At 46.9% G+C, this 24,131-nt stretch overlaps 1 protein-coding gene and 1 pseudogene across 1 annotated transcript; one reads left to right on the forward strand and one right to left on the reverse strand.

The window, feature by feature from the left end:
• The first annotated feature begins 11,940 nt into the window (after positions 1–11,940).
• On the forward strand, positions 11,941–15,407 carry LOC117719262 (gasdermin-D-like). Its single transcript, XM_034517414.2, is given in 10 exon segments — positions 11,941–12,157; positions 12,377–12,569; positions 13,092–13,260; positions 13,521–13,623; positions 13,842–13,892; positions 14,392–14,564; positions 14,639–14,783; positions 14,883–14,956; positions 15,086–15,229; positions 15,231–15,407. Coding segments are annotated over 10 exon segments (1,368 nt in total). The 3' UTR covers positions 15,330–15,407.
• An 8,364-nt stretch (positions 15,408–23,771) lies between these two features.
• LOC117719263 (maestro heat-like repeat-containing protein family member 6) overlaps positions 23,772–24,131 on the reverse strand; it is a 53,055-nt pseudogene continuing 52,695 nt past the window's right edge.

Here is a 24,131-nt window from a genome sequence, read left to right on the forward strand (position 1 = left end):
ATTTAAACAAAGGCCGAAGGAATCTTCAGCCAACACCAGAGTAGCTCTGGCCAGAAGGCATCAGTTCCTTCAGTTTATCTAAATCTGCTTGATGGCTCCAACTGAATATACAAAAGGAAATAAAAGGTTGCTTGTCTCCAGAGTTGGGGGCTCACCTTTCTGCTGTATTAGTTCTTGTAGCTGCATGTTTATTCGTGCCCCACTTTGGGTGCCACCTGTAGGGCATGGTTCCAGAGGGGGTCCCATGTAAATCTCTGGCCTGGTAGGAGACAGGGTGCAAGCAGGAATGCTCCCCTACTGCTGCTCCTGCGTCTCAGCTGTCTGGTGAGGTCCGAAGCTGCCCTACGTTGGGCACTAAAAAATGTTGCGAACCAAGCTGCCCCACGTTGGGGGCCAAAATGTTGTGGACTGCTCTATCAATGTTGGAACCCGCACTGCCAAAAGCCTTGGGGGCTAAACTGTTAGAGCCTGCACTGCCCCAAGCTGCTCAGGTCTGTGGGTCGGGGTTCAGCAAGAGAGAGAGTGAGGACAGACTTGAGGAATGGAGACCAGACAGAATGTGATTCAATCCCGTTTATTCTTCAGTCTCTCTTCCTAGTCCAAGTCCCAAGTCTTGAGTTCCTAGTCCCTAGTTACTAGTTCCTAGTCCCTAGTGCCTCCAGGTTCCAAGTTCTTTCTCCAAGTGCTAAGTGCCTAATACCTAATGCCTTCTTCCGAGTTCTCTAGTCTAAGTGTCTTCTTCCTCAATGCCTAATTCCTACTCCAAGTTGTACTCTAATTGTACTGTCCAAGTTCTTCCTCCAAGTTGTACTCTAGTTGTACTCTCTAACCTAATTCCTAGTTCCAAGTTGTACTGAACTCTTCTGTTTGCCTCTTGCCTTTTATATGTCTCACTTCTAAGCCATGCCTCTAAGTCACACCTTTAAGTCATGCCCTTAGGCCTTGTCTCTAAATCTGATCTCTAAGTCACGACCTTAAGTCTCAGCTCTAAACCACAGCTTTAAGTCTCACACACCCAAGGGAAGATCCTGGGTATCTAAAGCAAGATGTTATCAGAGTGTGCTCAGCTGTTGTAGGCTATTGTAATCAAATCTCTTGTCAGGGTATATGGCTCAAGATGACTGCAAGGATGATAGCTGCCTTCTGTCGGCTCCCCACAGCTGTCTGTCAATCTCTGGCCTGACCAGGTGCGGGACATCCAGGCCAAACGGAAGAGAGTGCTGCCTCCGGTGCTGCCTTCAGTGCTGCCTCTGACCACATCTCTGCTGTCACTGCCCTATTGCTCCCAGGTGCTGCACTAGTCTCTCTACCCCAAGCTGGTCTGGGTAGTGGGGAGAGGAGAATCCCAAAGGAGTTTTGGGAGAGCAGACCTCTTTCCCAGTGTTACAGCTCTTGCTGGGCCAGTGAGGTGCCAGCTAGCTAGCAGGTAGGAGAGCAGACCTTCCATTGTTACAGTTCTGGCTGAACTGGAGAGGTGCTGGCTAGCTGGTGAAGAGGAAAGGGTCCAGAAGGTGCCTGGGGAATGCAGATCTCTTCCTAAGTTTTACAGCTATAGTGTTACAGCTCTCCCGACAGAAACTCTTAGACAATGGGATGATTCTTGCACATCTTTTTACTTCTCCTGAGCTAGCTTAATGTATACAGTATTGGGCTGAGCTAAGGTCTGGTAGCAGATAACCCCTATTGGCTTGATCTAAGAGCTTAGGGATGCCTCATCTACATGTGGGAGGGCCTGAGGCACTATTCCTATGTGACCAGTAACTATAGTCCTCTCTGTGGGAGGGGCTGTGAGGGACTGAGACTGAGTGAAAAGAGCCAGGCACCAGGAGCGATGCTGAACGCTTCTGTCCCATGGGGGTCCAGGGTTCAAAGCTTATGCTCGAACAGGTGCCCAGCTGCTTCTCACAACTTACTGCCCCACATTCAGAGAGGCCACAAGGGAGGAGGAAAACTGGATGAGATAGATAAGGGACAGAACATTGACCTTAGCAGCACAAAGCAACAGCAGCACCAGGCTCTGCAGCACCAATTTCTGCAGGGACCCCAAATCCCAAACAGTCCCTGCAAGCAGCTTCCCACCCGCCGCTTGCAGGGACCTTGGCAGCTGGCCACTTATGGTGCGAGAACATGGTGGTCCAGGTAGCACCGCAGCTTTTCAAATTGTCACCTGTTTCAGGTGACACACCAATGTCGGGCAAAAATTCACTAGGAATGTGAGATCATTCCCCTGAGAGTTATAGTTACATATTTTTTGTTTTTTTAAAGACATAAGTGAGAAGCAGTGAGACAAACCACAAGACTCCAACCTGGTATGTCTGAGACAAAGTGCTTTCAGACAGGTCACCTGCTGTGAAAAATTACAGCCTTTCCTGAGTCAGAGAGCCAAAAGAATAGGCCTCCATTTTGATGCAAATACTGCTTCATACTAAAGAAGGACAAGTTAGTTACTCTCTGCTTCTCCAAATGGCCCACCTTTGGAGTAGGATAGGCACCCAAAGGGACAGGTGATCAAAGCAGTAGAGGAAAGAGTCTTTAGGCCAGGATGTCTCTGGCACCCCAGGCCAAGTGCCCTATATAAGTTACCTGGATGAATCAAGTAGAGGACCCCAACCCCCATAAAAGCCTTTCTTCCCCAAGACCATTGTAGGTTCTGACCATCAGGAGTGCTCTTCAGGACTGAAGAGCAAGAAAGGATACCAGAAAGTAAGAATGTTCCCTCAGACATGGGGGCACCATCAATTGTCCAGGTTGTGGTCAACAGCGGGGTTTTTTCTGACCAGATCTGACTAGGACCTTAATGTGGCAGAAGTTAAGGGGCACCTAAAAGCCTACCACCAGATTTCATTGGCAGGTCTCAAGGGGGCCACATGAGGCCACACCAATTTTGACCAAGGCATGTGAGGTTAAGCAGGGATCAGATGAGTTGCCTACAGCCTTTCTAGAATGGCTCATAGAGGCATTCTGTCAGTACACACTGTGTCCTTTACAGACCAGGCTAGTAGACATCAAGAAAACGCTTCAGAGGCTAGAGGGACTGCAGGATAAGTTATTAAAAGATTTAGTATAGGTTGTTGACGAAGTCTACCATAACAGGGAGAAAGAAAGAGCAGAGAAGGAGAAAGGAAGAAGATGAAAGAGTGATGAGAAAAAGAAAGCTGACAGGAAAGGAATTTACAGTGAATCTTGGCAATAGTAAGTAGTTAAGGGAAAGCAGAGAAGGGAGACTCCAATCAAAGGGAGATAGAAACTCCCTGAAAAGGACCAGTGTGTACATTGCAAGTAAAGGAGCCAGCTGCTGAGTAGAGAGTGCCCTAACAAATGGAAGCTGGGGTCAGGAACATCCTCAAATGGCAAAGGTATTTTCCCTGAGTGAAGACAGTGATGGGTGTAGACGGGGTTTGGACCCACTAAACTCTTTGTGGACACAGGGGCTCAACACTAGGTCCTCCCCCAAGCCGATGGCCCCCTTTCCAAGAAAAGATCTTGGTTCCAAGGAGCCACTGGCACCAAAATGTATCATGGACTACCTGAAGAACGGTGGACCTAGAGATGGGCTAAGTATCCCATTCATTTATGGTCATCCCAGACTGTCCTTACCCTCTGTTGAAGCAAGACTTACTCTCCAGGATGGGGACCCAGATATACTTCCTGCCTGATGGGGTGCAACTACTTGGCCCAAAAGGAGAACCCATGGGTGGAGGAAAGACTTCTCCTACTGACACCTGCCGGGATCTGAGGCAACCTACTTTACAGACAGGAGCAGTTTTCTCCATGCTGGTCAGAGACAAACTGGTGCTGCTGTGGTGGACGGCACAAATGTCATCTGGGATGAACTTCTACTCCCAACTCTAGGCATGTAAGCACAGAAAGCAGCCTTGGAACTTGGGGCTGGCAGGAAAAATAACATCTACACAGACAGCAGGTATGCCTTCGCCACAGCCCATGTCCACAGGGCTATATACCAAGAGAGAGGACTGCTCACATCAGAAGAAATCTTGGATCTCATGGTTGCCCTGATGAAGGCAGAAAATGTGAATACTATTTGTCGCCTAAGACACCAGAAGAAAGGAGACTCGGTGGCCCAAGGCAATAACCAGACAGATTAAGTGGTTGTAGAAGTGGCTATGCAGGAGCCTATCCCAGTTATGGGCCTGTTAGAGACAATCACTGAGGAATGGGACTAGATTAAGGGATGGCCTTACTTAAAACACACAGAAGAAGAAAGGACTCAGATTGCTAGCCACCCTACCAACTATTACCTAGAGAAAAAAGGGCAATGGTGCACACAAGAAGGGAGAACTATACTCCCCAGAAAGCAAACAAAAGACTTACTAGGCCAAATGCACAGATGGACTCCTGAGAGATAAGTGCATCCAAGCAGTCAAGGGATCAAAGATGTATAATGGACCTCAGGGTTTGGGCCAGAGAGATAGTAGGACAGTGTAAGATATGCCAGCAAGTGAATGCTTATGAGGCCAAGAGTAAACAGGAAAAAACACCTAGGTGAGAACAGCCTAGAGTATATTGGGAGGCCAATTTTGCAGAAGCTAAGCCAGGAAAATATGGAGACCCTCTTGTGTTTACAGATACTATCTCTAGATGGGTTGGGGCTTTCCCCACCAAGCAGGAAACAGCTACTGTGGTAACCAAGAAGCTATTAGAAGACATCTTCCCAAATTTTTCAGTGCCCAAGGTAAATGGATCAGATAACTGTCATGCTTTTGTTTTTATGGTAAGTCAGGGATTGTCAGAGATATTGGGGACTAATTGGAAGCTCCATTGTTTGTACTGTCCCCAGAGCACAGGGCAGGTAGAGAGAATAAACAGAACCCTAAAAAGAGACCTTAACTAGATTGCCCTTGGAAACTGGTGCGGGCTGGGTGGTACCCCTTGTCCTGGCCCTGTTCTGAGCCTGGAACACCCCTCTTGTGTGGGACCTCAACTCCCTTGACCCCAGCTCTTGACTCCCCCCAACCCCAGAAATGACAATTCAGGCTAATAAGGATATTATGGCTCGATTGTAAGCTTTCCAGATCAGACACCAAAAACTGTGGCCTACACTTAGTGATCTGTATAACGCAGGTACCCCAGAGGTTCCACACGAGTAAACAAAGGAAAAGAAGCTGTTCCTGGTGCTGTTGACCATCTCTACCTCCACTGAAGTAGATGGAGTAACTGCCTGACTTCACATAACTCAGACCAGTACCTGATGCCAACTGGAGAGCAGCCAGACACCTGAGCAACCCCCTCAAGCTCAAGATCACCTGCAGTTCTGCAAGACCAAAGAAACCACTAAATGGCTATGGTGTATCTTTCATCTCATGTTGAGTCTAAGCACCCCACATAACCTTATCAAAGTGACTTGGCAAGTGCTCTCAGCCACTGGAAATGTGGCTTGGTCCACTACAGTGAAACACCCGCCTTGTGCCAGGTTACCAGACCTTGTCTTTGATCTCTGTAAGTTAGCAGCAGGCCTTGACTACTGGGATATTCCAACCCTAGAGACACAGGGGTAGGGATTACCAAAATGTTGGGGACAAGGGACTTTTGAATTTAAACTGTATCCCAGAAGCAGCCTTAGAGGGTGGGATTTAGGGTGCATACACCCAAAATTGAGAAGTGTCCTGTGAGAAACCCCCATATATCTGTGCTCCCAAGATGGGAAAAACCAGCAGCAGGCCCAACAGTGTATGTATGTAAAGGGACAGCTACTTTTTCTGTGTTACCTAAGGGTGTAGAAAATTGAGAAGTACATACTGGAGACCATCTAGGGGGGTTGGAGGAAGACAGTAAAACATTCAATGGCAAAGGTAGTGGAGGGACTAGGGGAGAGAGAGAGAGAGAGAGAGAGAGAGAGAGAGAGAGAGAGAGAGCAAGCCCTTTTGAGTCTTGGTTTAACTTTCAACTCCTCTTAGTTTACTACCTTGATTTCTACATTGTTAGAACCACTGATAATTTTGTTCCTGCCTCTGACTTTGGGAACTTGCATTTTAAATCCACTTAGTTGCTTTCATTAAAGATTGCATAGGTGCAGTACAGTTGATGGTCCTGAGAAAAAGACATTAAGAGCTAGTACAGAGGACCAGAGATATGAGCTGCATAACTATCCAATAACTTCAAGATTGAAGCATGCACAAAGAGAAAAGGGGAATGAAGAGGAACTTTGGAACACTTGTCCCCCTCCCCCCCCCCCCATGGGAGAGGTTAATTAACATTATTTAGTCAGAGGACACTTACTGGACTAACATTCAGAGGAGGAAAGGAGAAGCTGATTAACATTCCTCAGACCACAGGGAAGAGAACCCACCTTCAGGTGGGAAAGGCCCAGAGAACCTAGACACATTCCTCAAGACAGACCAATCCTTGCCACTTATAGACAAGGGAGATCCTTCCCACCTCATTCCCCAAAGACCAATCAGTTTAAAAGTCACACCATTCTGCCAATTATATTGTGCCTAGTCACTGCTTTCTCTAGTCCACCCCTTAAACTGTATAAAAAGTGACCAAATGGGCTGCCTGGTGCTGCCACTCCACCTTCAGTGTAGGATAGCCCCAATGCATTGGATCATTAAAATTCCTCTTGATTTTGCATCCATTTACGACTCCCCATGGTTCACTCAGCAGGTCCCCAGTAAGCTAAGGCTCTCCAAGAGTCTTACAATGTAATACAAATTCTTGAAAACCAAAAAATAAAAACAGAAGTAAAGCAGAGCTTATCACATCCTGCTGAGAACCCACAAGAACCCTCCTGCACTCAAAATGCTTCTTCTAGCAGGAAGCTGTGGCTCATGGACCTAATCTCAGACAGAAGCAGCAGGATCTCTATGAGTTTGAGGACAGCCTGATCTACATAGTGAGCTCCAGAACTGCCAGGGATACATAAAATGACCCTGTCTCAAAACAAATAAACAAAGTCCATTTGCCCTTGTCCCTGAACTAGAGCTGTCCCAACTGGAGAGGGAGAAATAAGGCACAGGGCTGAGCAGGGCTCATAAGGGTCACTACTGCTTAGAAAAGGACCGGGGGGGGGGGGGGCATTGAAGACCTGGTATGTCCGATGGAGTCACTTCCTGCAGTGGACAGCCCTGGCCTGGCACAAGCCCCACTGACACACTCAAATGCATGCATTGTGCAAATGTGCACACATAAACACACAAAAGCATCTATACTTCCAGATACAGACATTTGCACATGCTCATATAGAAACATGAACACATACACTTACAGGTACAAACCCCTGAACAAGTAAACATACACATGTCCATATAGTACACACAGATATAGAGACAAATGTGTACAACATGCACATACTGTTTGCCTCTTGTTGCTGTGGGAAGGAAAGGATTTATTTGGCTCGTATGTCTCAGTCCCTCTTTGAAGGAAGTTAGTATAAGACCCAGAGCACCGGCTCTTACATCCAGGATGTCCTTCTCTAAAGACACAGAGACAGATATCAGTGTAACCTGCAAGAGTTTATTGATTCATCCAGTGTGCTGGGTCCATCCCACAATTGGTGCAGAGGCAACCCCGAAGAACAAAGGCATTCACTTTTTATACTTCTTCAGACTATTGGTTTTAGATAGCATGAGTTGATTATCTCTCATTGGTGAGGCCCATTGTCCTTTGCATTCATTGGCAGCCCCTGGTAAGGAGATATCTTTGGTATATAGAAGGGGAGATAAGGGGTCTCGCCCCTAACTCAGCTGAGTCATTTTCTGGGACAGGGCATTTCTGGAATTCTCTCACCTTGAGCTCAACAGAAAGTCTCAGCCACCTGGTTATTTTCTCAAGGGGGAGGAAGTTTCACTTATCTGCTCTATCTTTACATCAGCACAGGAACTCAAGCTGTGGCAGGTACCATGGAGGAAAGCTGCTTGATAGGCTGGCTCCTGACTCACTCCCACATCTATTCTCCCATAGTTCTCTCATAGAGCTCAAGCAAGTTTAGGGATACCTAGGGATGATACCGCCCACAAAGGGCTGGCCCTTCCCACATAAATCACCGTTGAAGACCATAGCCCCACAAACACGCCCACAGGCCAATCTAATCTAGGCAATTCTTGCATCCTAATCTTTGCATTCATTGGCAGGCCCTGCTGAGGAGACATCTTTGATATATAGAAGGGGAATAAAGGGTCTCACCCCTACTTTGTCTGAGTCATTTTGTGGCACAGGGCGTTTCTGGAATTCTCTCACCTTGAGCTCAACAGAAAGTCTAAGCCACCCATCCCAGGAGACTAGATTGGATCAAGTTGACAGCTGAAGCGAACACATACATCTATACTGGACCCTGCACACCTTGGAGCCTCCTACTGAAACCAACAAGGAGATGGACTCATGACCACCAAATGAGTTCAATCAGAGCTCAAGGTGGACCCAAACCCCACAGACCTCTATCTGATGAACTGGTTCTGGGGATTTGTCAATACAATATAATGTTTCCCTTTTGTCTGAATCAGGAGCCAACAAACCCAGAACTTTTCATTTCAAATTATTTTTAATGTCCCACAACTGTGAACAAGGAGTTGCACCAGGAAAGCGCCCAGCCAGACCAGTGCCCAGTCTTCATCATGGAGACACCACACCAGGTTAGCACCACATGTATGGGCCCTTCCAATACAGAGGGCCTACATATCTCTACAGTCAGAATAGGAATGAGCGTCTTGATTTCTGTGGTCCTGGGAGTGAACAGCCCTGTCTAGCAACATGTCTTCAAAGGTTGGATGGACTGCAAACATCCCACCCCTGAAGAGCTGGGAGATGTCAATGAAGGGACCTTGACCTGGCAGCAGCCTGTTCCTACCATGGCCAAACCTGGGAGAAGGGACACTCTCAAGAGCCCTACCTTAAACCTGGGACTCAAGCTACAGTGCACCAAAGCCTAAGAGAGGTCTGGGAGGGCTGGTTGTAAGGAACTGTGTGCTGAGGGTAGGTCCACAGCACCTGACACCAGACCACTATGGCCTGAGGAACCTGCAGCTAGATTGAGGGCTTTTAGTAAACTCCAGCCTTATTTAAAACATTTTTTCTTTATTTTATTTTATGCTTTGTCTTTTTGTGTGTCTGTGTACCATGTGTGTGCAGTGCCCATGAAGGGCAGAAGAACACACTGGATGCTCTGGAACTCGGTTACTAGCTACCATGTGAGTGCTAGGGACAGAACTTGAATCCTCTGTAAGAGTGCACATGCTCTTAACTGCTGGGCCATCTCTACAGCCCCCTGGGAGTCCAGAGCTTTTAAAATAAATGCCTCTATTGAGAAGCAATTCATATGACATATACTCCAGCCACTTCAAAGTGCATATATCTGGGAGTCTAGTATATTCAAACATGTACAGGCAAGGTGGTGCATGCCTTTAATGTCAGCGTTCAGGAGGCAGAGGCAGGTGAACCTCTATGAGTCCCAAGCCAGTCTAGTTTATCTTGTGAGTTCCAGGCCAGCAGGGGAAACATAAAGAGACTCTGTCTCACAGTTAAATTAAATAAACACATGCATAGATAAATATTCGTGTGTGGCTATTGCCCACAGCCCAGATAAATCACTCCAAAACCATTAGGATTTTCTCCCTATTTCTTTGTCCCTTAGACATTGGCAACTGTAGCCACCTGTGGCCACACTGGGTTCACCTGAAAGGAGGGCTGGGAACAAAAGGGGGACAGACGGTGAGAAAAGATGGAGGCAAGACAAAGTTCTCTGATCAAGGCTCAAAGCTTTAAAGGTAAAGCTCTCAATTTAGAGGTAAAGGCCCAATCCAAAACCCTCCTGGTTTAAACCAGAGATGGGTGGGATAATCCAATAATTCTTTCTTGGTCATGGCCAGATATATCTCAAGTCAAGCCCAGGGGCAGTTCTTCTTCTTGGCTTGTTTTGGGGATTTCATACAGAATAACTTGCATAATAATGGGGTGTTTGTTTGTTTGTTTGTTTGGTTTGATTTGGTTTAGTTTTGGTCTGGCTTCTTCTGCTTGTGGCTGTGTTTTCAGGGTTCATCCACATTCTGCATACATCTTAGAAGTGTATTCATGCCTCACAGTTGCTGTGCAAGCACCCTACTGTGGGTTGATGACAGAGTTTAGTTATAGGGCTCTTTCTTGCCTGCTATGTGCAGGGCACAGAACTGGGCAAAATACTATACAGATTTGCTTTTTTTTTAAACCTATGTATGAGTTGATGGACATTCAAGTTACTTAAGGGTTATCTGCTTGACTCTTTAAAATGTTACCATAGAGACCTGGAGAGATGGTTCAGGGGTTAAGAGCACTTGCTGCTCTTACAGAGGACCAGGACTCGGTTCCTGGCACCCACATATGGTGCCCATGTATACATGCAGACAAAACACTCACACAGATAAAATAAAAATTTTTTAAATCTCAAGAAAAACTTTAAATACTGCCATAAACATTGGTATACACATATCTGTTTGATCTCACAGTGCTTATTTTTAATTACATTTACTTATTTATTTTATGCATATGAGTACACCACCATTGTTCTCTTCAGACACAGCAGAAGAGGGCATCCGATCTCCTTACAGATGGTTGTGAGTCACCATGTGGTTGCTGGGAATTAAACTCAGGACCTCTGGAAGAGCAGTTGGCGAGCTTAACCTCTGAGCTATTTCTTCAGCCATCTCTTCAGATCTAAGGACATGCTTGTTGGCAACTGTCACAGTTGTATACCTCTAGAGAAGTCGATTCAGATCTTTTACTATGGCCCAGGTGTTTAAGAAAGAATTAGCGCTTTGAAGTTATAGGAAGCCAGACCAAAAGAAACAAAAGCTCCCTGTTACCAGGATCACAGGGGCTTCCCAAAGCCCAGGCAGGCTCCAGGAAGGAGGAGGAGGCTAGAGCAGGCCACGCCCCGCCGCCATTCCCAGAAGGGCTACTTGAAAGCATCCCACTGCAGCTTCATAGTTTCACTTTTGTGTCCTGACATCTCCAGAACCGCTCTTGCTGGTGGCTCCTGTTGCTCCCGGGTTGAACAGATAAGAGACCTGTCCAGGCACCCAGGCACTTCCTTGCTTCCCTTGGTGAGCCCAAATTCCTCCGTAGAAGTGAGGATCCAGGTGAGCCACCCTACTACTCAGCCCCTCCCAGAGCCCAGAGGCCCCTACTCTAGTGTGGTCTCTTCTGTGGCCTGGATGCCTGGTTGTTAAGTAGGGGATTCAGCCTTCCAGAAGCCCCACTATAGCAGACAACTTGAAGAGAACCTAGCAGCTAGGGCCTAGTCTCTATGTAGGCTACCCACTAGTGATACAGTGGGACTAGCTGGGTTTGGACTTGATGCAGGCAGGGGGAGAATGGGGGCAGACAAGGAGGGGGCTGCAGCACTCTATGGGCCGAATGCTGAGTACCTGGCCCACAAGTCCTTCTCTGATCCCCAAGGGCCTTCTTGCCTCACTGTCCACCTTTAGCCCAAAGACCCGGTGTCCTACGGGTGTAACTGTTGCTCCACACTGCACAGGGTGTCTGCCCAAAGCCTGTTTCGGCCTCTGACCCATGAAGGTTCAACCAGTTGTGGTAAATCAGCTGTACACAAGAGTCCTGGAGGAAACCACTGAACCCTGGCTTTGCTGTGGGCTCCTGTGCCAACTCCCTTAGAAGTGGGGGCTCCTGTTCTTTCCCCAGCCTGGGCCCTCAGCCAGGGACCACAACAGGGTATCTTAGACTTCAGCAGGTGGCCAAGGGTGACACACAGTAATTAATGGTGTGGATAGTGCAGGACCTGCTGCTACAGGCTACCTCCTGTTCCTCCTCAGTCAAGAGCCAGAGACCCCAGGGAGAGACAGGTAAGTGAGCCACAGAGTGGACACTGCCATCTGTGTTGTGTTGGTCAGGCAGGATGTGCCAGGACTAACAAGGCAAGGCTACTCTGAAGGGGTGGGGTTCCTGAGTACTTAGGCAACTAAGTATGAACCTCTGCCCTCCGCCCCCAGGATCATGCCATCAGCCTTTGAGAGAGCGGTCAAGAGTGTGATGAAGGAGGTAGACAGCAAAGGAGATCTCATCCCAGTGGACTGCCTTTGGAATTCAATCAGCTTCAGGCCCTACTGCCTCCTGAGCAGGAGATTCTCAAGCTCATGGTTCTGGAAACCCCCTTATAAATATGTCAACCTGTCAATCAAGGACATCCTGGAACCCAGTGCTCCAGAACCAGGTATCTCTTTACCCTCTCCCCTCCTCCCCATCCTGAGCCCCCAGATTGTACAGAAGAAGGGAGTGGGTGAAGCCGAGCCTGCCATCTTCCTGGGCACGTTCAACTCTACTCCTCTGGCCCTATTTCCAGAATGGGGAGTTTTTTAAAGGCCCCATTGCTGCAGAGGAAAGACAAGGCAGTGGCTACTGGAATAGGACTGTGGAACTGTTCTCATTTTAGAACCAGAGTGTTTTGCCCAGTTCCAAGTTTCTGACGTCACCGATGGGAACATTCAGGGCAGTGTGGCATTGTCAGACATGGCAGAAGGGAGAATTTCCTGTGGGGCTGCAGTGTCTGGCAGTTCCAGTGCCTCCATGAGTGTGTGTATACTGAGTGTGAATCCAAACATCTGGGCAATCATGCAGCGTGAAAGGTGAGTCCTGGAAGGGGTGACGGCTCTCTTATGTTGAGCAGCCATGCATTTGGGAAGGTTGCTGGGTTCTGGGCATCAGAAGGGTTCTGAGGCAGCATCTCTCAGCACTGAACAAGGGAAGCCTAAGAGGAAGGGAGCAGTATAAACAATGTCAGGTGGGAGGGATGTTAACCTTGGTTGCCAGGACTGCATCCTGAAGATCAGGATATCAAGGAAGGGCCCAAGTTCCTTGGAATCAGGCTGAGCTTCTGGTTGTTATGGAAAGGGGGTGATGTGGACTTGGAGCATTTATGGGTCATACATAATGGAGTCCCTCCACAGGCATACACATCCACTTCTCCCCTTTAGAACTTGTCATTATCCTCACAAGCACCTAGACACTGTTGGGAACACCCTGGGAGGGTTCCCAAGCTTGGTATCCACAGACTCCTGGATTCCCTAGCCTTTCCATCTTACCTGTCAGCAGGATGGTAGGGAGGGAGGCTAGTCCGTGGTGGGCAAGCCCTGGCAATCTTTCTGTAGGCACCTGCAGCAGCCTGAGAATAAAATCCTGCAACAGCTTCAGAGCCGTGGAGATGACTTGTTTGTCATCATAGAGGTGCTGCAGACAGAGAAGGAGGTGCAGATCACCATGAACCATAGCCAGGAGGGCTCAGGCCAGTTTACACTGTCTGTAGCCTCATGTTTCCAGGTATTTTGTGCTAACCCTAACACCAGGTTAGTCCTACTTGGGCACAGAGCAATTGCAGGAATCTCAGGAGCCAGGGGCAACATTCCAGCCATTTATGGAAGACTCTTCTAAGACCCCTCCAGAAGCAAGCCATAGCCCCACTTGCCCAGTTAGCTGGAACTACTAAAGGCTGGATCAGCCATTACCAATGACAAGCCTGTCACCAACACTTCACTCATAGCTATTCACTCTACACCCCTGAGCCCATCTCCATCCTTCAGGGTGAAGGCAAGGGGCACAAAAGCCGGAAGAAGATGGTGACCGTTCCTGCAGGCAGCATCCTTGCATTCCAAGTGGCCCAACTGCTCATTGGCTCTACATGGGGTGAGTGGCAAGGGACTGTCTCTAGAGTCCAGACTCTGTGGCAGAGAAGCGCTTCAGCATCCAGGGGATGCTGCGGGCATCTGAATGATGATCTCCCAGACAGGATGGTAAAGTGTGCCAGGAACTGAGATGTGGGTCATAGAGGCAGGGTCTCATGAGGTCCCAGGAGCCCTGGGAATACAGGGATTGATGACCTGCTTGTTTCTGCCTGCTGACAGATATCCTTCTTGTCTCGGATGAGAAACAGAGAACCTTTGAGCCCTCCTCAGGTAAGGCCCCAGACTCTCTGGCCCTACATACCCCTTAACATTGAGATGTTCTGTGCTCAGGGCATGAGGTGGGCACATGCCACACATACACATGTATACACAATGAGTGAGACTCAACTCAGGTGATGTTGCTGGGCCTGCTTAGCTTACCATCTTCCCTGGGTTGCCGTTAGTAGGAAGGATGGATCTGGGAGGGTCCAGGAAAAATCTCAGCCCTCTTTGACATGAGACAATGGTCCCTGGGTCACTGAACAAAACAGCTCTTTCCCTTCTGCCATCCTGATTTGTTGCCTAGGCTTCAGAAGAGGAGTGGACCAGAGGCGCCCTGGATTTAGTCTGCAGCACTTCCGCCGCCACCTTTCACTGAAGTTTGGTCAGTAACCCCTTGACTACCCTGGAACTCCACAGATTCTGCATCTTTTCACTGGACCTACCCCTCCTAACTAATGTTTGCCAAGACTTCATGGGCATCAGGTGGTACTGCCCTCCATCCCTCCAGATGTAACCCATGTGGAAGAAGTTATCAGGGAAGACTTCCAAGGGCTGTATGCAGAGGTGAAGGCTGGTGCCTCAGAACTGGGGAGATTAAAAATGGAGTTGAGACAACAGCTTCTAGTGGACATCGGGAGGATTTTACAGGACCAGACCAGCCTGGAAGCCTTAGAGGCCTCAGTGAGTGAAAGTGTTGGAGGTGGACAGGGTCTGGCCAAACCTGCTCAACCTCACTTACACCTTCCCTATCTCAGCTAGGGCAGGGCCTGTGCAGTGGTGGGCAGGTAGAACGTCTGGATGGCCCAGCAGGCTGCATCCTTCAGTGTCTGCAGCTTGATTCTGGGCAGGTGGACCGCAGACCTGCGGACACTATCTTCTACCTGTTGGGAGCACTGAATGGTGAGCAGCCCAAGGAGGCATTAGTAGGGGACAGGAAAGGAGGACTAGGTTCTATATTGGGCATTCTGGAACCCTCTCTCAGCCCAGATCTCTCCACAGTGCTGAGTGAAACTCAGCGGCAGCTGTTGGCTAATGCTATGGAGATGACTGTACTGTCAAAGCAGCTAGAGTTGGTGAGAGGACCTGGCCTTGAGGGTGCAATGGGGCCCCTGGGACATCAAGGTTGACACGGGAAGGTACTACTTCCCTCAGGCTCAAACTACAAAAAGCATCTGTAACCTCTTACCCTCCTCTGTTGGTAGGTGGAGCTCATCTTGGAACAGAGCACCCCGTGGGAGGAGCAGTGCTCTGTGTCCCTGCCCTCCAGGCTCCTTGGGGACAGCTGGCATGAGGAGGCTCCCACTTGGGTCTTGCTAGAAGAATGTGGCCTAAGGCTGCAGGTGGAGCCCCCCCCAGGTGCACTGGGAACCGACCTCTCAGGGCCCCACATGTGCCCTCTATGCCTCCCTGGCCATATTGTCAAGTCTAGGCCAGGAACCTCATTAGCCTGCTGGCCTCCCTTCCAGCAACATCCCCATGTCCTACCCTCCAGCCAGGGCACCATCTTGCCAAGCCCAGCCTCTAGGAAAGCCAAGTACCCAACTCAGTCACAGGGTTGGAATGCAATGAGACCCAGGAGTTGGGAAAACTCAATAAATGTACAAACAAAAGCATAGTGCTGCATTTTTGAGGGATGCTGGATCATCAGTAGGATGGGGAAGGGTGGGGTTTGCACACACAGAATCAAGGTGGATACAATGGCTGTCACCTCACTTTTGTGACCTACAGACAGGTAGATTCTGATCAGTAAGCAGACTGTGGGACTGTTGGAGTGATGCAACTGGAACAAGTTTTGTGACCCAGGTTGCGAAGTGGGGAATGTTTGTAGAATGAACAGGATAGCCCTTCATGGGCCTAAGGGAGAATGTTAGCCCAGACTTTTTCCCATGTGTGCCAGGGAGTTTTCTCTCCTAGGTGGGAATTGAATAACAGCAAAAGGGGTTTCCTAACTTATGCAGGGATGAGCAGGGGTTCCAGCCTAACACTTTTAAGCACACCAGAAAGAATGCAGCCTTCAGGACTTACTAGCCAGAAGGAATTAAACATTCCACTGTGGCTGGAGAGTTAAACTGCTGTCCCAGGCACTGTTCTACTGCTGTGAGGTGACTCCTTGACAGTTGTGGCCTGAGCTAGCCCATGTTTGGGGGCAAAAAATGTTGGGGTCACTCTATCAATGTTGAAACCCCCACTGCCAAAAGCCTTGGGGACTCAATTGTCCCACACTGTCCCAAGCAGCTCCGGTCCATGAGTCAGGGTTCAGCAAGAGAGACAGTGAGGACGGACTTGAAGAATGGAGACCAGACAGAGTGTGATTCAGTCTCGTTTATTCTTCAGTCTCTCTTCTTCTCTCCAAGTCCCAAGTCTTAAGTTCCTAGTCCCTAGTGCCTCCAAGTTCTTTCTCCAAGTTACTTCTTCCAAGTGCTAAGTGCCTAATGTCTAATAACTAACTCCAAGTTGTTCTCTAAGTTGTACTCCTAATGCCTAATTCCTGCTTCCAAGTTGTACTCTCTGAAGTGCCAATTCTCTGTTCCAAGTTATACTAAATTGTACTCTTCTGTCTGCCTCTTGCCTTTTATATGTCTCACTTCTAAGCCACGCCTCTAAGCCACTCCTCTAAGTCATGCGCTTAGGTCTTGTCTCTAAATCTGATCTCTAAGTCACACCCTTAAGTCTCTCCTCTAAATCACACCTTTAAGTCTCACACACCCAAGGGAAGATCCTGGGTATCTAAAATAAGATGTTATCAGGGTGTGCTCAGCTGTTGCAGGCTATTGTAATCAAATCTCTTATCAGGGTATATGGCTCAAGATGGCTGCAAGGATGATACCCGCCTACTGTCAGCTCGACACACATGACCAAGGCAACTCTTGTAAAGGAAACAGTTAATTGAATCGGGTTTACACTTACAGAAGTTTAGTGTATTATCATCATGGTAGTGTAAGTGTTCATCTGTGATTTGCCAAAGAATGATACCCCAGACTCAAATAGTATGTAAAAAGCATTTTATTCTGCAGAAGTCCAGCATACCAGGGTCTCTCATTACCAAGACAGAGAGACAATCAAGTGAGCTCACAGGTTTTAAAGCACATTAGTATTCTGGGACAGATGATCTTTATCTTATTCTAACTCTAGGCTTCCATTATTGGTGTGTGAAGGCTGGAGCCTGATTTTTCTTTACCTTCTTTTTTTCTAGTAATAATTGACTTCTTGGGCTGGAGAGATGGCTCAGTGGTTAAGAGCACTGACTGCTCTTCCAGAGGTCCTGAGTTCAATTCCCAGCAACCACATGGTGGCTCACAACCATTTGTAATGGGATCTGATGCCCTCTTCTGGTGTGTCTGAAGACAGTGATGGCGTGCTACATAGAATAAATAAATAAATCTGTAAAAAAAAAAAATTAAAAAAAAATAATTGACTTCTTTGGGCTAGCCTGAACTGGCCCAGTAATTAGGGCTAGTCTACTTAACTACCAATTTGAAGTCTGTCATAAAATCAGCCTAGCCTTCTCATTAGGAAGCATGGTGGCATGCAGGCAGACATGGTGCTGGAGGAACTGAGAGTTCTACATCTTGATCTACAGGCAGCAGAAGGAGACTGTGTGCCACACTGGGCATAGCTGGAGCATAGGAGAGCTTTGAGATGAGCCCGCCCCCACAGTGACACACTTCCTCCAATAAGGCCACACCTCTTAATAGTGCAGCTCCCTATGGCCAAGCATCCAAACACATGAGACTGTGGAGGCCATTCCTAAACAACCATATTTACAATCATCATCATGACAGGGAGCATGGTCAGCAGACCTGGTGCTGAAGAAGTAGTTAAGAGCTCCATCCTGGTCCACACTCTGGGGGTGGGGTGGAGGAGGATAGTGGGCCTGGCTACGGCTTTTGAACCCTCAAATCCCACCCTCAAGGACACACTTCCTCCAACAAGGCCATAACCATCTCCAACAAGGCTACATCTCCTAGTCTTTCAGAGTAGTACCACTTCCTGGTGACAAAGCAGTCAAATATATGAACCTGAGGCCCATTCTAACACAAACCACCACACACACCATCAAGAGAACTAACAGTGGAAATGATATTACTTAAAGGGCCCAGAATGGCCTCAAATATCAAAGAGCCATGATGCAGACAGCCCTCTCACCGTAGCGTGCTCACACAGTGCTCCACAACTTTCTAGCCCACCATTCTCCATTGAAAACATGTTACTTTGTCAGGTCAGCACACAGTGATGGTGTTTATCATGACACTTTTATACACTTGTATCATGAAACCTGGAGTTGGTTCCCCAACTCCACTTCCGTTCTCCACCAACCAGCTGGTTTCTTTCTTCTTCATAAGATTCTTTACATCTGCTAGCCACGATCCCAGTGATTCTCAACCTGTGAGTCATGTCTCTCCTAAGACCATCAGAAAACACAGATATTTGCATTATGATTCATAGCAGTAGAAAATTTACAGTTACAAATTAGCAATGAAAATAATTTTATGGTTGGGTCACCACAGCCTAAGGAACTGCATTAAAGGGTCAGGGCATTAGGAAGGTTGAGAACCACTGCACTATCCTGCCTCACAACTTCTGATCCCCTTCCTTCCTTCTCATGATGTCCTTTCTACTCCTGTCCTCTGACCCCCACCCCTACATGAATGTTCTATGGGGCTGGAGAGATAGCTCAGTGTTTAAGAGGTGTTGCTTCTCTTGCAGAGGCCCTGGGTTTGTTTCCCAGCATCCGTATGGTAGCTTATAACCAGCCATCTGTACCTCCAGTTTTAGAAACTCCAGCACCTTCTCCTGCACCATTTGTGCATAGACAATAATGCAAATAAAACACTCATAAACATAAAATAAAAGTAAAAGCAATACACATTTAAAGCTGGTGGCTCATGCCTGTAATCCTAGCACTCAGGAAGCAGACAGACAGATCTCTTTGATTTTGAGGCTGGGCAAATTCCTATCAAGTTCCAGACTAGCAGGGGCTACATAGTAAGATTTTGTCTCAAGACAGATAAATAAATAACATTGTTGCACATATAAGAGAAAATATGTATTTATCTTTCTGAGTCTGACTTGTCTCACTTAATGGAATGCTGTTCAATGGCATCTTCCCAGCAAGTGCTGTGACCTCATTGTTCTGTATGGCTGAGGAATATTCCGTTGTGTACATGTGCCACATTTTCTCTGTTCATCGGTTGCTGGACACATGGCAGGTTCCACTCTCTGGCCGCCGTTGTGAACAGTGCAGCAATAAACATGGATGCACAAGTGTCTGCATGTGGCATGACTTAGTGTTTCAGTGTCTCCCTGAGTGTGGGTTACCCAAGAGTGGGTTAGTGGAGTTGTATGATCACTTCGTTTTCAGTATATCTTTCTTTATAAGATTTAGTTTTATTTTATGTGTATTGGTGTTTTGTCTCTGTGTTTGTTTGTGTGAGGGTGTTGGATCCCCATGGTACTGGAACTACAAACTGTTGTGATCTACCATGTGGGTGCTAAACATAGGTTCTCTGGAAGAGTAGCCAGTGAGCCACCTCTCCAATCGGGGTATATCATTTTCTTGTTTTTTTGCTTGCCTGCCTGCCTGCCTTCTTTCCTCCTTTACTTCTTTCTTTGTTTCTTTCTTTCTATGCTTTGGAGTTCATGTTTGTTTGTTGAGACAGGGTTTCTCTGTAAAACAGTCCTGGCTCTCCTGGAACTCACTATGTACACCAGTCTGGCTTGAAACTCACAGAGATCCACCTGCCTCTTTCTCCCCAGAGTTGAGGTTATCATTTGTTTTCTTGGTGATGGCCACTGTAACTCGGGTAAGAAAGACTCACAAAGAAGTTTTAACTTGCGTGTCTCGCTACCTAAGAGTGTTGAACACCTCTTTAAGTACTTATTGTCCATTGACATTTATTTGTTTAAGAACTATTTGGCTCAGTACTTCATTAACTAATTTATCTTTATGTGTATGCCATGTGTGCAGGTACCAAAGTGTTGGATCCTCTGGAGCTAGAGTTATAGGTGGTTGTAAGCCTCCTGATGTAGGTGCTGGGAGCTGAACCCTGGTCCTCTGCAAGAGCAGGAAGAGCTCTTAACCTCTTCCTATCTCTCTATAATCTCTCCATCTCTCCATCATCTCTCCATCTCTCCACCCCAGTAGCTCATTTATCGAATGGGTGATTTGATATTTTGGAGCATAAAATTCATAGCTCTTTAGTCTGCTAGCTGATGTATAGTAGGTAGATCCATTTTCCCAGTGTGTAAATCGTGTCTCCACTCTTGTGATTCTTTCTTTTCCTATAGAGAAAGTAGCATTTTAATTGCATGTAATTTGTCCAGTCTTAGGATTGTCCCCTGTGCTGTGGGAGTCCTGTTCAGAAAATCCTTGTCTCTGCCTGTGCTTTGAAGTGTATTAGTCTCAGATTTTCAAAGTTTCAAGCCTTACATTGTGATCTTTGATTCATTTTAAAGGTGTATTTGTTAAAGGGGCAGTATTCCCTCCCATTCCCAGCATATGTTTTTGGAAGTTTTATCAAAAATGAGGTGCATGTCCCTGTGTGTGCACTGCTGGGTCCTCCCTCTACACCATTGGTCTATGGGTCTTGTTACAGTGGCTCAGAACTGAAGCTGAGGATGCAGTCCTGTCATTCACCCAGCACAGCTAAGAATTCCTTGAGCTAGGGCTGGAGAGAAGGCCCTGGTGGTTAAGAGCACTGACTGCTCTTCCAGAGGTCCTGAGTTCAATTCCCAGCAACCACATGGTGGCTCACAATAATCTGTAATAGAATCTGATGCCCTCTTCTGGTGTGTCTGAAGACAACTACAGTGTTCTCATATGAATGAAAGAAAGAAAGAAAGAAAGAAAGAAAGAAAGAAAGAAAGAAAGAAAGAAAAAAGAGTCTGAGCAAGCCATAATGAGCAAACCAGTCAGCAGCATCCCTCCATGGCATCTGCATCAGCTCCTGCCTCCAGGTTCCTGTCCTGTTTGAATTGGAGCTTGAATTCCCTCAGTGATGAACTGTTACTAGGAAGTGTAATCTGAAATAAACCCATTCCTCCTCAAATTGCTTTGGTCAAGGTGTTTCACCGCAACCATAGTAACCGAGACACTGGCAGAGTGATGACTGGCTCTGGCAGAGCTGATGAAAAAAAGAATCAGAATAGAGGGAAGTGAGGGCAGACTGTTAGAAATAGAGTAAAAAAAAAAAAAACTTTGAAAACTTTCACCTGAAATGAAAAGAAAGTGGAGAGGCAGAACAAGTGTGTCTCAGAGAGAAACACACCTAGCACAGCATCAGCTGCACACGTCCCTGGCTGAGGCAGGGGACTGAGATGCTTACCAAAAGGTAAGGCAAACCAAACCTTGCCCCGACCCCCACACCCCATCCCAGATCCCTGGCTCTGGACAGGGTGACCCAAGAGGAGACAAGGAGTCATCAAGGAAGGAGTGAGCCAGGTGTAGTGATTGGGGGAATCCTGCAGCTCTGACTGACTAGCAATCAGATGGCTTCTTAATTTATATAGATTCCATAGAGTAAAGACAGATGATCCTAGAAATACAGATTGTATCATTTCTGTCTCTGGACATGTGTGGGGTTACAAATTCAGTCACAATGAGAGAGTACAAAGAGAACAGATTTTATTTTTATAATCAGCCCTATAACTTCAACTCAAAAAACCTAAAGAATGTCTCAGCCAAAGCAAACACATTTATTATATGACAGCCTGCTTTAGTCTGGCAGCATTTGCAGTTTTAAAGCACTCCAGAAAAACAGAAAATATCTGAACCAGTCTTTTATATGAATAGTAAATACTAATAACTAATTCTTTTTCCTGTATAATTTTGTCATCTACGCTATAAAGTAGCAAAAGTTTATTTTAGTCAATCTATTTTATTTACTTTTGTTCTATTCTTCCAGGCTGAACCCTGTCCAATATCAAAACTCCCCATAATCTATCACAGTTTCACAAATGTTTAGAAGTCCAAACCTCAGGCTGGAGAGATGATTCAGAGGTTAAGAGTATTGCCTGCTCTTTCAATACCCAGCAGCCACATGGTGCCTCACAACCATTTGTAATGGGATCCAATGCTCTCTTCTGGTGGTTTGGGACCTCAAGGAGAAGACAGGGAGGAGGAGAGAAGCTATGCCAGAGAAGAGTACAGGGCAGAGCAACAGAGCCACCACGGACACGGACCAAGAGAACACGGCCCAGCGGGGTGCTCAGTTGGGTCTAGAGAAGCCATGATGGAACACAGAAAATACTAAGTAGTAACTCGCAATTATTGGCAGAGTAGATTCTAACAACATGGAGATTAGGCAGTTACCCAGCTATTGTGCTGCTTGAGGCATATTAAAATATAAAGGCTCTATGTGTTTCTTTCATCTGGGGACATAAACCATTGAGGCAGTTAGCAACCCTGAACCAAGATTTATTAAATTATTAATACTACTCTTCCCATGGCCACTGTGCCTCAAGATCTGGATCAAAATCCTGTTTCTTCCAGTCTCAAGATCTGGATCACAGTTATGCCCTTCGTGTCTGGATTGTAGTTCATTCCAGATTAAAAGTCCAAATGAAAACAATCTAGGTAATAACACCTAATATAACATAACTAGTCCTTGTTTATGTGCAAACACAAACAATATATAAGCTTAGCTGGGTGGGGTCTTCCCTGGGATCACCTCTCCCTTCATCTGGTTATTTCCTTGAACACAGGACTCAGTTCTATTTCCTTCCTGGTGCATCTTCATTACTTAAACTATACAGTTTGTATCTTTCCTTCCTCAGCTTGCTCCTTTTCATTAAGATGCTCTTGTGAACTTTAGTAACCACCAAACAGAATTTATAGCAGGCTGTTTTGGGGACTTACTTTGTTAAAGCAATTATTTTGAATTTCTCCACCTTAGCCTCAGGCAAACTCTTCAGACAATAGCAAAAAAAAAAAAAAAAAAAAAAAAAAAAAAAAAAAAAAAGCCACATTCTTCACCAAAATATTACAAAAACAGTTTCTAGGCCATAAACTAAAATTCTTTTCCATTACAATCTATGAGGCCAGGTCTGCACAGTTAAAATCATCCTCAGCACCAATGTCCTCCATATTTCTACTAGGACAGTCCATCAAACCCCACTTAAATCAGTCCATTTCTTCCCAAACCCAAAGTCCCCAAATTCAGATTCCTCCAACCAAAACCATGGTCAGGTCTATCACAGAAATACCCTAGTCCCGCCTACCAGCTTCTGTCTTAGGGTTTTACTGCTATAAAGAGACACCATGACAAAGAACTTTTATAAAGGACAACATTTAATTGGGTCTCATTCACAGGTTCTGAGGTTCAGTCCATTATCATCAAGGCAGCTTGAGCTCTCCAGCAGGAAGGGATGTTAGAGACACCTTCTAGAAAACACCATTATATGGGTGGGTTCTGACATGAGTGGGGATAGGAAATGGATTGATTATCAAAAGGAGTAGGGACAATGGATGTGGACAGGAGAACAGGTCAATGTCTCTTGAGCAAAGGGCACAGAAGCCAGAAGAGCTGTATGGAATAGAGGTGGGAAGAATCGGGAGTGCTGGATTACTGATGTAACTAGGAAGGCCATGACAGACAGGACTCTGGCTAGGCAGACTGAGTCCTAGGAAGGGCACACTCTAGGGAGTGGACAGGCTGGTCTGGCAAAGAATAAGTAGATGGACCAAGACTACAAAAGGCACCTGAGGTAGAATGTGCCATCCGCAACACATCATGGGCACATAGAAAATAGTTTCAGGGCAAGGGGCACCATTGGCCAGCACCAGGCCCACAATGACCCTTCATCATCAGTAAGGCTTCTGCAGATCTGCTATAGTAGGGACTGGTGACAGCATGGACAGTGCCCACGAATCTGGATACTGACACTGGCTCAACGAGGTTCAAGGCAGCTCCATCGGCCTGCGAGGCTCCGGCGTAGGAATGGACTATCCTCATAGAGTGGATGGGGCCTTGTGGGGTATGAATGGTGGTGGATGAAGCTGAAGAGAGTGGGACTGCATGTTTGGACCTGCGACCGGGCAAGCAGCGCCACCTGTTGAGCAGACACATGAGCTCCTGAGGAAACTGCAGACTCTGGGTAGCCCCACAGCTGTCCTAAGTCTATATAATGGGGCATCTCAGGAGGAGTGGAGAAGAACCTGGGGCTGCCCTCACCCACTTTGTCCTGTTCACTCCTCTCCAGAAAGCTTCACCTCTCCAGCACTCTACCCCATGTTAGATCTGGTGTTCA

Source organism: Arvicanthis niloticus, chromosome 13 (assembly GCF_011762505.2).
Source record: "Arvicanthis niloticus isolate mArvNil1 chromosome 13, mArvNil1.pat.X, whole genome shotgun sequence".
NCBI classification, from domain to species: Eukaryota; Metazoa; Chordata; class Mammalia; order Rodentia; family Muridae; genus Arvicanthis; species Arvicanthis niloticus.